The sequence below is a fragment of the Watersipora subatra genome, chromosome 3 (assembly GCF_963576615.1).
Source record: "Watersipora subatra chromosome 3, tzWatSuba1.1, whole genome shotgun sequence".
Lineage (NCBI taxonomy): Eukaryota > Metazoa > Bryozoa > Gymnolaemata > Cheilostomatida > Watersiporidae > Watersipora > Watersipora subatra.
Window position 1 is genome coordinate 13,425,017 of NC_088710.1, and position 13,408 is coordinate 13,438,424.

General features: G+C 34.1%; 1 protein-coding gene across 1 annotated transcript; it reads left to right on the top strand.

Annotated features, from left to right (window-relative positions):
• The first annotated feature begins 4,026 nt into the window (after nt 1-4,026).
• LOC137391003 (density-regulated protein homolog) lies at nt 4,027-8,320 on the top strand. The gene is made up of 4 exons (XM_068077330.1): nt 4,027-4,162; nt 6,227-6,502; nt 6,690-6,829; nt 7,835-8,320. The coding sequence occupies exons 1-4, from the start codon at nt 4,069-4,071 to the stop codon at nt 7,877-7,879; spliced, it is 555 nt and encodes a 184-aa protein (XP_067933431.1). The 5' UTR covers nt 4,027-4,068; the 3' UTR covers nt 7,880-8,320.
• Nucleotides 8,321-13,408: the final 5,088 nt, after the last annotated feature.

The following is a 13,408-nucleotide window of genomic DNA, read 5'->3' on the forward strand; positions in this document are numbered from 1 at the left end:
TATCAACTGTTCTACACAAGTGCTCAACGAATACAAAGCTTGAGCCAATCTGTTACCTAGTTGTTGTTCATTTAGAGACGCTGGACTGGAAGGACTGCTATCTAAACGACCAAATTTTACATTGTCTAGAAAATTCAACACGCTTAGTTTTCATGACATTGGCGCTGTAAGGTTTTTAAATATGAATTTTTTACATTAGGTAGGCATTTCAAATCGCAGCAAGCTAATTTTATGTTGTTCAACATGGTAAGGTTTTTAACTATATAAAGTATTTAAATGTTCAATTTGCTAGGCCACATGATCATTTTGATCATTTGGCCACATTTAATCATTCAGCATCAAATAAAACCTATACGGGTAATGTGAAAACATGTTACCTACACAAAAATTCACAAATAAAAAGGCTGCATTGTCAGCTGTTGGTAAACAAAATTTTGATTTCCACTCTAGAGAACTTTTTCAAGCTCAAAATCTTTGAGACACTTTTGGACAATGGCAGAGATATGAGGTAGGATTAAAGGCACCTGATTTCACCATTTCAATATGTTATAAAACGAAAACGTGTGACTTTTCAATAACACCTAACGAACAAAGTAATTCCGAAAAGTAAAGTTATAAATTTAAAAAAAGTATTAGCTGCCTGCAGATACAAACAGTTGTAGTTTGTGTACAGCTACACATTACCAGCTGCACATTCGAAAAAAGTATACATGTATGTCATTTCAAGTATAGGAGTATTGTAGTCATTTTAAGGTTCCTGTATGGATTAAACAGTAAGACCAGAGTGAAAAATTGACATTTTGAACAGGTTTTATAGTGTGGACAGAAAACAATGAACAATAAATAATATCACACGGTTCCCTCTCAAAGCATGCACCCTACAGGATGAATTTATTCGCGGAGTCAAGTCTCGCGCAAATTGCCTTTATCATGCATATTCGTGGACTAATTTATTCACGGGTGAACACAATCTCTCTTTATTAAGAGTTAACTTTATTGCAGCTAGCAATAGAGTTAACCCTTCGAATGCGCACACCGCGTGTTTCGGTTTCTATTTAGCTTGCAACTGCGAGTCGATCATGCTAAGTTATAAATTTCTTGCTGCGTTCAGAGGTTTTCACGAATATTCATCGCTTTGGAGGCCTTTGATGAACCATCTACTTGTAGTAAGTAATAAGTTTTTTCAAAACCATTTACTAAATTAATAATTGAATTTTACTTTGGTTCTTTGGTAAAACGCAATATTTATTTTTTCCATCCCTACCGCTTCGTTATTTGTTTTAGTGTGAGAGAGAGATTTTTCATCATACACGGAGGCACATTGACTGCAAGGGTGGTAGATGTCATTCCTAGAAGATCACCAATCATTCAAGGTCTTGAAATTGAGGTAGAAGTGACCGCAGCTGCTAATGAGGAGAATATATCTGTTTTAAAAGAGGAACAAAAACGCCTTTACGAGCACAAATTTTTGGCCAACCGGCAGAACTTTGCAATAGTAAGCCACAAGAAGAGTTCTGATGATAACTCCCTTACCAGTCATGTAGTAGCGAGAGAATCGCCTTTAACATCTACCCAAGACAGTGACAGCGTTATAGAGCTGCTATTATCAAAATAACTAGTCAGAGAGCACCATTACATGCTAGTATTTATTTATCAAGAGTATCAGTTTAATTTTATTGCCAGACAACCGCCGTATGGGCTAAACTGTTTTTATTTACTTCATTCATCGTTTGTAAAATTTTATTTGTATTTGAAATATTTTATTTGTACACACAAGTTTGTAATAAATTATAATATATCTATACATGAAATAGAATATATAATATAATCATGTTTGCTGCAGCGATATCAAGAAGTTGTTGTTGATGAAGGGGTCTAGGTTGACTGGTTGCTTCTCTGCCAATATTCCTGCCTTGGTGAATATTACTACTTGTCTCTAGTTTTTGTAATCAGAATAGGTTCTGTTTCATTCTCAATCTGCAGTAAACACAAAAAAAGAAAAAATATTAATAAGTGTTAAGGAAGTACAAAAACAATAGCTGAAGTATTGAATGAAAGTGATCAGTTTTTAAACAAGAGAATGAGTTAACGCATTTATTTTATGGAAAAATGTATCGGCACTGCAAATCAAATGAATACCGTAATGTCCAGATCAGAAGCATTATCGTCATCAACTTCGGTATTAGAGGTTGATGGAGTTGATTTCAATGTAAAAAGACAGTTGGAGAGATTTTTGTGATGACGAAGCCATGCCGAATAACTTGTGAAAACCTTGAATAATTTTGTAAATAAGTGTGATGCATTGGCAATGGGGTTAACTCAAAGCCCCGGCGATGATTTTAAAAAAGTTTTGGAACTCGGCTACGCTTAGTATTTCTGCCTAGCGGCTAGTTTTTAATTTGAGGCAGTAGTTATTCTCCCTTGTGTTTAAAAACAGAACTAATTATTCGCGGAATTGACTGTTCGCGAAATTGCGAATTTCTATATCCATCGAATATTTTCATCCTGTAGGGTATTAGTTACAAACACACAAAGTGTAATCTAACTTTCCTTAAACATGCATATTTATAAGCAGTACATTTGTTTTTCTAAGAATTGATAGCTCAGTCATTGGAACCACCTATATACAAATCTCAAAGTTTACCTTTTGTTGGTTTTTTGTTTTCTGTCATCGCTGCGTATATCTATAGCGATTAAAGTCTAGCAATGAAAGTTCCCCACCGTACTGCAATTGAATTCGCTACGATTGCAATTGCAAGTATGCAAACACGCGCACCTAATCATAAGGCTAAGTCGTCCTTATCTTATTTAGCTCATCTACTGTATCCTTATCGCGATTAAAGCTAAATATGTACGTTTTATTATGAGTTAATATTACTTTTGTGTTTGTTCTTTGGAAATCTTTTTAAAAGCTTTTTCAAAATGTGTTGTTTTATATTTGTAATTTTTAATTGTGCCAGTTCAATTTAAAATGTTCCGTTACAGTGCAACTGTAGCAACACAAGTTCAATCTTCAATTTCTGGTTATTGCAAAGGGTAATCGCTAGAAATTATAGAACTTAAGAATGTTCACACGAACATTTTCAAATAGGAATTGCCTCTACATTCTCTTTTGATTCGATCAGACAAAGTACTCTTGTATGCTTCACTGATGTATTCAATTTCGATATCTCATTTTTTACATTTGTGCCAGTATCGACTATCGAGAGGTACCAGTATAGTCGCATTCAAAATTTTGATGGATAGCTTGTGCAGCAACAGTAACATTATGTGTAGACAGACTTATGTACTTATTGTTATTAGTAATTTAATGTATTTGTGATTTTTTTTCAGTTTTTTTAATTGTATTAGTATCAATTCACTTTTCATCGTAACCATTGTAACAAGTCATAATTTATCTAGGCATTACTTGCTAATTATTTCACATTTAAACACCTTTACAGTTGTTTTAGTGTTTCTCTTAATTTATTTCATCTGCACAAAACACTTTTCTCATGACATGAAGTTTAAAAATTATGATGGTAAATGTTGTATATGTTAAATAAAAATAAATTTTCTGCGCAAGAACTTTTTATTACCTGGGCAATGCCGGGGATTCGTCTAGTATTATTATAAAAGGACTACATAGTTTCATTGTGAACTCGCTATTCCGTGTTTCCATTGACGAGCTCAACTCAAAATGTTTGAAAAAACTCATCTGTTCTCAGTTTTTCTTTATTCGTTTCAAACTGCAAGTACCGTGGCCACATCTAACTGCAAGTACCGTGGCCACATCTAACTGCAAATATCGTGGCCACATCTAACTGCAAATATCGTGGCCACATGAGTCATATTTTTATCATACCATACGCAAGGTTGGCTGTGCTTCTATATTATACTTGTTCTATATTTTATGTCTACTGCTGAAGTATTTTGCATATTTCCTTCACATTTCTATGGCTAGTAGCACCTCGGTTTCATGTATACTCACCAGCATTACTTACTATCGTCATAGTTTTTCCTTGCTCAAGAAAAGATAGCTTCGTTTCCCTTGTTAGGTGTAACTGCGAATTTGTGTTGCATAGCAGTATGGCTGGTGGAGAAGCACCTGCCAGCGATTGGCTGCCACCTACTGATCCAGTACCAGGAGTCTCCTATCCTTTGTCTGTAGCGTATTGTGGAGGTAGGTTATTCTTGCTTATTTACTTTAACACAGTTTCAGGCTGATACCGAGCTTCAACTAGCAGTTCATATAGTTACCTGCATAAGTTTCTACAAGGGCTATCAGTGCAAGGTATTTTATGATTTTAAAATCTTTAGATAAAACAAACTACTGCTAATACTGTCAGATTTATATGTGTCGCTTTCTGTGGAATGACTTAAAAAATGATGTTAGGATACTCTAGCAACCAATCGTAGCAACTGTCTTAAGGCAGCTAAATCTCGTCATTTTCTTCTGAAGCTAGAGCAAGTCTGTATTTTAGAGTTTTTTACGATTTATTTGTCTCTAAGTTTTCATTTTTTCGTTAGAAACTAATGACTTGCGGAAATGTTCTTGCATAGCTGATTTGGGCAAAGCATCACCAACCTAAGTGTACTGAACTGGTTGTTTCTTATCCTAATCTTGTTAACAAGTACAGATTGTTTTTAGAATAAAATTGCATGTGTATGTGCTCAGAGTTGCTTTCACTTGTCTCAGCATTTTACAGTCATCTGTTTATTCAATGTATCCAGTTTCTTATGATACAGTTTGACTAGTAGTAGTAACAAAATAACCTTCTGTATCCTGTTAACACTGGTTTATAGCCAGTGTTTGTGGAGTGTGTTCAGCGTAGTTTATATGCTGTTTGCTGATTAGCTTAGATGAGATATTTCATTATTGACAGGACATGTTCCCTTCAAGTACTGGCCATTTTGTAAGCAATATTTCAATGTGGACTCATCTTTAGTCATACATATTATCTCTAGCCAGTATACAATCAAACTTGGGCTTACCACTGCTTCTACATGCGAGGGTGTCAATATGTGACACGAAATGTGAGCAAATACTTGTCTCGACATACAAAGTCATTTCCAATATATGATGCTCAAAAATTCTCAAAATATTGCAGTCTTGTAAACCAGTAATTTTGTATGAAATTCCCCTTCATGTCATTTGTTTGTAATATGTTTCAGCGCTTTATACCTTCTCGCTTAGTTGCTTAGCAGAAGATCCTAGGGAGACTAGCGTGAGGGGTTATGAAAAAGGGACAATGCAATGTCTTTTGATAATTAAAACAACAAAGCAAGAGCAAACATCTTAGCATTAATTTTTAAAAACATCTCTGAAAGTACCACTAGCAATCAAAAAGAAGGAAGTAATGCGAAGAACAGGAAACTGGAAATGCATGGAAGTAGAGAAGCTGGCTGTAAGAGCTGAAAACAAAATTTAAAAAGTATCCAATATAGAGCTAAAAATAGATATAATTAAGTTATGTTAATTTATAAGGTTTTAGTTCAATTTAGACAGGCTGCAACACCTTGTCACTCTGCTGTATCATTAGGGTTACATCTCAATTTGTCTGTCTGCAATGGACAACTATCTGACAATAAAAGCATTCTTTTACTGATTAATGCTTCATTTAGTTTCCTACATATAATTTCGGTCTTTACATATAGTTTGTATATAATTTTATATAATGGATCTTTTTTAATGCTGTATTTGATTGCCATAAGTAGTTACGGTTAAATTGTTTGAGATTTGAGAAGTATTAAATAAAATGCTATGTGTTTTTTATAATTATCTTTGTCCTCAAAGATAATTATAAACAACCTTTGTGCGTGTTGACCTCAACTTGCGAAGTAAATTCAGAAAAAAATAAGTTGATATGTCATAGTTTGACTGTACAGCGTCTTTGTACTGCAGTTTATCTCGTCACACTGTATTCTCTGTCTAATTCTCTCTATCTCCCTTACTTCTGTAAAAAGGATTGTATATTTAATTATCTATGGCGATGGGTCGTGTGGATATTGACGACAGAGTATATTTTCAAGAAATATTTTCTCTGTGACTTTTCTACTAAAGTCCAAAAACTGGCCTTTTGATCGATATACTGCTGTTCATATTTCTTGTATCTGCCGTTAGTTCTTTTTCTATTTCATTGCTGGTTCATTTCTCTCAGAGTCCGGTCATTTTTAGCATTTAATGTGGGTGCCTCCAATTCCAAACATTTCTTTCTAATATATCAGAGCATTTGGGCCGTTACAGTGTGTGGCATGCCTCCGGAGTACTGTGAATATGGACCAAATTATGACAAGTGCAAGGCCTGGCTACAGACTCATCTCCCTGAAGAGTTTGACAAACTCAACATTGAGGAAGGGGAGCCAACGGATGAGAAAGAAGAGAAAAAACGACAGAAGCGAGGCGGAAAGGCAGCCCATAAGACGGTGCAAGCGAAGAAAGCACCAAAGCGTATCACGCTGTCAAAAGCTCCTCGAGGAAAACGCAAGATGGTGACTGTTGTCACTGGCTTGGCTACATTTGGTAACCCCTAGTCTTTTCTAACTTAGTTGTTTGCAATTATTCGCTTGTTGATTCTATCGAGTTATATGTAAACCAGATCTTTACCTGCACAGTGACCTTTACCTGCACAGTGACCTTTACCTGCACAGTGATCTTTACCAACTGTGTTCAACTACCTTGTTCACTTTCTCTCTCTCCCCGTTTGTAGACATAGATGTCAAGTCTGCAGGTAAATTCCTTGGTGGAAGGTTTGCCTGCGGAGCATCAGTTACTGGAGATGATGAAATTGTCATTCAGGGTGACTTTGTTGATGATTTATTTGATGTACTGCCTGACAAGTGGCCGCAGGTAATGCCAGCTGATATATATATATACATGTATATGCATGTATGTACATTCACAGTGAAACCCCTACAAAACTTTCTACATGCGAAATTTTCAAGTTACAAAACATCCATTTTAGACATTTTGCATCAACTAACAAAAAACATTTTTATGTACGAAAGGTCTCTCATACATTGGCTTGTTTATCTGTTTCATGTTTTGACCTTTTGCTTTCCATGGGTACAAAACATTTCACTCAGTTTACTTTGCTAGCGGATGTCAGCGAGCAGCAAATATCTTACTTTAGTTTGTCGTATAATTTAGCGTTATCATACATCACACCCGGAGTAAGAGAACTTTCGTTTTTACAAATTCAAGTTCTGTGTGTTTTGTATGATGATGCAGTTTTTCAGTTTGTGCCGATATAAATAAATCTTTTCATTTACTTATTTAAAAACATTTACACTGAGCAATACTAATGCAACACTCAGCTCCCACTCCCTGTGGTCTTCGAAAAGTCTCATCTAGATGGCCAAAGGTAAACAGACAAACATACCGTTTGTAGTTTTTATTCGTCCTTTCTCGATTGCTTCTTTTCATGTGTAACTTTTTCATTGGTCATTTACTATGCAGTAGTATATTATGAAGATGTATTTGCTGTGGGTTTTCACCATTACATGTATATGTTGCTTGTACAAACATTATACCTGAGTTTTGTGGATGCTTGAAACAGATTAGAGCATTTATATGGTAAAATGGGTTTCTACTTTCGACATTTTCTACTTACAAAATTACTTCCGAGACAAATTAGTTTCCTAGGTAGAGATTACTGTATATGCTCCATTAGTTGTCCTCACAGCTTGGACATAACTCCAATATACATCCCATCGCAATTAAAAAAGGCACCTACATTCTCATATGCAATCTCGCTCTCTCAGTAGTGGCAGTTCCAATAATTAATTCATTGATAAATTTTTATGATTTATTTTTGTAGATGAAAAGTTTACGTTGAGTTTGTATTTACTTTAGATTGAAGAAGATGCTATAGAAGACCTTGGCGAAATGAAAAGATGAGAAGTGGTTGAACCTGTCTATGACAGCTAGTGGTGCTCTGAATTCATTGAGGTGAACTAGACTCGTGTCCTTCATATGCGAAACAATCTATTAAGGCTAGTCTATACAACATGTACGCAGGTATTGCTAGCATCTGGAATACAATAAAACATTTTATGTCAAATATTTCTATTTTCACTTTCAAGAAATACCAGCATACTTAAACAAAAGTTCTGAATGGTCATTTATATGTTGAACTATTCGTATGTAGTGAAATGCTTCAGAACAGCCTTAACAAATATACATTATTGAAAAACTTGGCCATAAAACTTTTTAAATTGTGATATAGACTGTTTAAAGAAAGTTTCAACATTGTCTATGCCTTTTATTTCAAGAGAAATAACTTATGTAAACTTGTATATTCAGTGTAATTGACTCTCTATAAAGAATGTTTGAACTCGTTCTCTTCTTTTTAAAATAACTCAAATGGCAAAGGCGCGTTATTTATGATGTTCTGTATGATGTCTGCCTGCAGTCGTGTGTAAAATGTGGAGCCACTTGGAAAAATTCAAAAAACACCTGTAATTAGTTTTAAAAAGTATGAGGATAAAAAAACTAATGTTAAAATATCCATTTGTTAAATATAAAATTATTTTCCTTGTTTATGATTATATAAAATATCACTAGTTCAGATTGCTAGGGAAGTAAGAGAGAAATTCAACACAGCTTGGAGATATGGGTTAGCATCAATTAACTTGTAGTGAGATCACAAAACATTGATTAGATATCTGTACAGCTCATTCGGTTTAGTTGGTATGAAAAATCACCAGTTTATATCTGCAGTGTTATATGAGAGCTGACATCTGGTACCATTTGATCATAGTTCAAATTTCCGTGTATTATATATAGGGTAAGAGACTGGGCTTATTGCAGCACGCTGCCCTGCTGGTCCAGTGTAAATGGAGCAGAATCAGATTTATATGTACAAGCATAGTCTAGTGTGTGTATTAGTGTGTGTATTAGTGTGTGTATTAGTGTGTAGGTCGCTTGCATAAACCTAAATGAAGCATCGAGCATTCACACAGAAACATAATTTTCTATTTTTGTGAAAGAACTTGGTTTCTACAAGAATACTTCAAAGGTGTGTCGTGAAATTTTTAGTCATTCTTGAATCATCATTCTTGACTGTCGTACAATCAAACTTAGACATACTGAGTTAATCTATTCAAAATTTTGGTTTTGTGTGTCAGTACCATCATATTTCATGACCGTCATGACTTTCATCTGTCATGACAGATGAGTCATGTCAGATGAGTCATGACTCATATTTCATGACTCATATTTCATGACTCATATTTCATGACTCATCTGTCATGACTCATCTGTCATGACTCATCTGTCATGACTCATCTGTCATGACTCATCTGTCATGACTCATCTGTCATGACAGATGAGTCATGGATCATATGTCATGACTCATATTTCATGACCGTCGTATGCTGGAACAGTTTCTCTTGTAGGAATATTCTTATGAGAAACTTGCTGATAGAAAGGCAATTGCATACATGTATAACACTAAAAGCATGTCTTATATGAAATGATGTATAATTGTCAAGTTAACTCAATTGTATTTAAGAGACTAACAAAGTACATGTAATAATCATTGAAAGGAGGTCCTCACTGATACATTGATTTTATCTTAGAGATGGTGAATATAATTGTTGCCTTTGTGATAAAGGATGCAGATGGTTGGTCGGTAAAGGTCACAATAGAGATACGGAGTTGGTCAAATTTAGATTTCATGAACTCTATAACTTAGTTATTTTATTAGATTACATGAACTTTATAACTTAACATAACTTAATTATTTTATTAGATTACATGAACTTTATAACTTAACATAACTTAATTATTTTATTGGATTACATGAACTTTATAACTTAACATAACTTAATTATTTTATTGGATTACATGAACTTTATAACTTAACATAACTTAATTATTTTATTGGATTACATGAACTTTATAACTTAACATAACTTAGTTATTTTATTAGATTACATGAACTTTATAGCTTAACATAACTTAATTATTTTATTAGATTACATGAACTTTATAACTTAACATAACTTAATTATTTTCCTGTTCTTATCTTCTATTTTTAATTATCTTTAATTTGCCAACTCTCCACTTTTATTTGTTTCTGGTTTTCCTCGCATCACTTTGGATTGTTTGTCATCATATTTACTAAACGTCGTCGGAGATTTCATGAAAAAAATTTTATCCAATATTTGTTGAAGCATTTCCTTCCTCTCTGTTTTACAACTACTGCCAATTGCTCTAGATTTTTCCTGGTCCATTATGTTATAGCTAAAAAGTATACAGCATTGTTTAAGACTAGTCAAGCGTTGCAAAACTGAACTAAGTAAAGGAGAGCTGCATACAAATAATGTATAAATATATTGATTCAAAAAACTGCAATGTTTTGAGAAGTGTTAAATGTTTCAAGTTGGAGGTGACTTTGTATGCCAAGCCAAATTTTTGCTCAAACTGTATTTCATATGTCGACTATTTTGTATGTAGAGAGATTATAAGTTGAGATTTGATGCTTGTTAAGATTTTCTGATTCTGTTATAAATCTTGGCATTGATACGAAGGTCGAGTGTCTGAATTGTTACCAGTCAGTCCTTTCCTAAAGCACATCAATTATATCAGTACTGTTTTAGCTTATTCAGGTTCTTCAATATCTTGGCTTTCAAATGAGCCGTTGTTTGACAGGGTGAGACAAACATTGGTTGGTGTTTATAGGATTTCCCCAGTGCTTCACCACCGAAATGTTCAATGGTATAGGCTCGCAAATTATGACGTCACAATTTTCGTATTCGGTGTTGTGTGCTCTTACCGCTTATTTATCAACTACGAAAATGACGCTAGTGGCAGGTGAAGGTAGGACAACTCCAGAGGTCCAATGAAGATGACAAAGGAATCAGTGTCATTAGCTCTCCTTTTACAGATTCTTTCTTTGATAAATAGCTCAGATTGCATATGCACCATACTATGTTTTCCCGATGATATTATGCACTAGCCCTCTCTTTTTATTGTGATGTTGAGGGGCACGACTGAGACTAATTAATTTCAAGCATTGCGTGATCTCGCGAGAGTGCAATTTACATATAGTCCTAGGTCCTGCAGGTCACAATTTAATCAATGTGATTTCATTACCTTTATCAACGACAGTATATTTATTGAAGTATAATCATATTTCAAAAGCAACATGGAAAGCGATATGAATTCTTCAGATAATAATACTGCTACAACAGCCACTACTTCCACAACTTCTGGTTCTAAAGGCAGCAAGGGACAAACAATGCCATCATATAAAATGATGTGATAATAATTACTATAAATGTTTAAAATGAACGAAAGAATGAAAAAAGCAAACTGTAACAATCACCTGAAATCTATCAACCCAGAACATGTGTTTGTATTGGTTGGGCGTTAGCACGATCCTCGGGCATTGTTGATTAATCTAGAATCCTAGTTTATTATTAGCGCTCTCTGAGTTTAAAAGCACTGATTGTAACAGAAAAGCGCAGCCTCAATGGCAACGAAAGGGATCAACGTCCTCAGGTTGAATGTTAATTATAACATCACATTGTGGGAACCACAACCCAAGAGTTTTTTTATTGCAGGACATACTTTTGACACCCTGTTTTTCATAGTTTTATTATTCTTTCTGTATTGAATATAGGCTTATTAAAGGCTTGGCTTAAAAAGCCAAGACTCTGAAATAAATGATAAAAGTAATGATATAATTGATGTGCTTTAAGCATCTCTGATCTCTGTCAGATATTTCTATATATATCTACTGATAATCCTAGTAGAAGTACATACCTCGGCTACCACACTATGCTAAACTGTTTGTTTCTATCACTCAAATATCAACATTGAATTGAATTCAGATCATGTCAAATTGTTTCTGTTGATCTCTGAGCAAATGTAGCTGATATTGTTTTTGTTCATATTTGAACAATGTAGCTCAGAAATTCACTTCACAATTTACTTGTTTATGATGTCAATAATGTGTCGTATTTTTCTATTTACAATAATAAAAAATATTACAACTAATCACAAGCTAAGAATGTGTGGTAATGCTTTTATTTCTTGGCATCACTAAAGTAAATTATGCAGAAATATTTTTTTCATTATAAATACAAAGCACATACGTCTATTTTTTCTAATGTTATAAACAATTACCAGTAGGCATGTAATACGAAATATCTAAATTAGATGGCTTTAGGTGAGAATCGGTGGATAAGATTTTTATTTACCGTAAAACCTCTATTCGAACGTCGCCTTTATTGGATCGCCACTTTGTGAAAAAGGTTGAAAAATAAAGTGCAACCCTTTATTTGAACGTCACTACTATTTGACCTCACTAGTTGACATTCTTAATCTTTACGAACCCATAATAGCAAGTGATCAGTAGAACAGTGTCGCAAACATGTGCTAACAGTGACTAGATTACACCAATAGCAATTAATTCATTCGTTGTTTCTGTTCATATCGAAGTCCGTTTTTCGACTATGTCTTCAGGTTTTTTTGTTAAAAGCTTTGATTGCAACATCATAGAAATAATTAGTAATTATATCAGGCTAATTAGTAGTTCTTTGTTTACATAAAAACTGTTTTAGCAATTACATTGCTTTGGATGATTTTTGCTAAAAGTTTATTATGGTTGGCCAAAAAATTTTCAGATGACGATACGTAAAAGTTTTGCTGCGTTAAAAAATTGTTTAGATGCTAATATCTAGGCTACTAGTTCAGCAGTGCAAAAAAAATGTTCAGGTCGGCAGACACTGTAAAAGGTATTGAACAGCTAGAAAATGATGAAATAGTTTCATACGAAAACAACAATCAGGGCACAACCCGCTGAGCAAATGATGTAAATATTTCTGTTTCAAAAATGTTAATTTGTGTCTATGTATTATAATTATGGTTTTTTCATGTCAATTGTTTCTGAATATATATTTGTAGCAGTTGATAGATTATTATTATTATACAACTTATAAATTAGCGAATTTATAGTTTGTTATTTGATAGCATGATTGCAATATTATTTGATAGCATGATTGCGGTAATCTGAACTCAGCTTACAATGGAACGACGCTCATAACTCCTGTCCTATTGCACATAAAAAACCAGTTTTGGCTGCAAACTGCAGCAAACATACCGCTGAGTGCAACCAGTCTTTATGCAACCTTGTTAAATATAGTAACGGTAATTGGCTGGTGTAAGACAGCTACATGCACTTTGTAGTCATGAACCTTAAGAGAACAGCTCCGCTAGCTAAATTATATTTTGTCTAGGAAATTACATTAATATCTTGAGATAGAGCCTAATGCATTCCTGGACCAAGCTCCTATGCCAATTCACTGGTATCTCAAATCAAATTTTCCTATATAAAATACCTAACTACAAATCAATCTGTTCCCACTCTCTAAAACAACAACACATAAAAAAGGGGATATTACAATGGAAAAGCTTGTT

Coding starts and splice junctions, on each gene's coding strand:
- LOC137391003 (XM_068077330.1), top strand. CDS start 4,069: ATGGCTGGTGGAGAAGCACCTGCCAGCGATTGGCTGCCACCTACTGAT. Junction 4,163..6,226: donor GTCTGTAGCGTATTGTGGAG/GTAGGTTATTCT, acceptor GGGCCGTTACAG/TGTGTGGCATGCCTCCGGAG. Junction 6,503..6,689: donor CACTGGCTTGGCTACATTTG/GTAACCCCTAGT, acceptor CCCCGTTTGTAG/ACATAGATGTCAAGTCTGCA.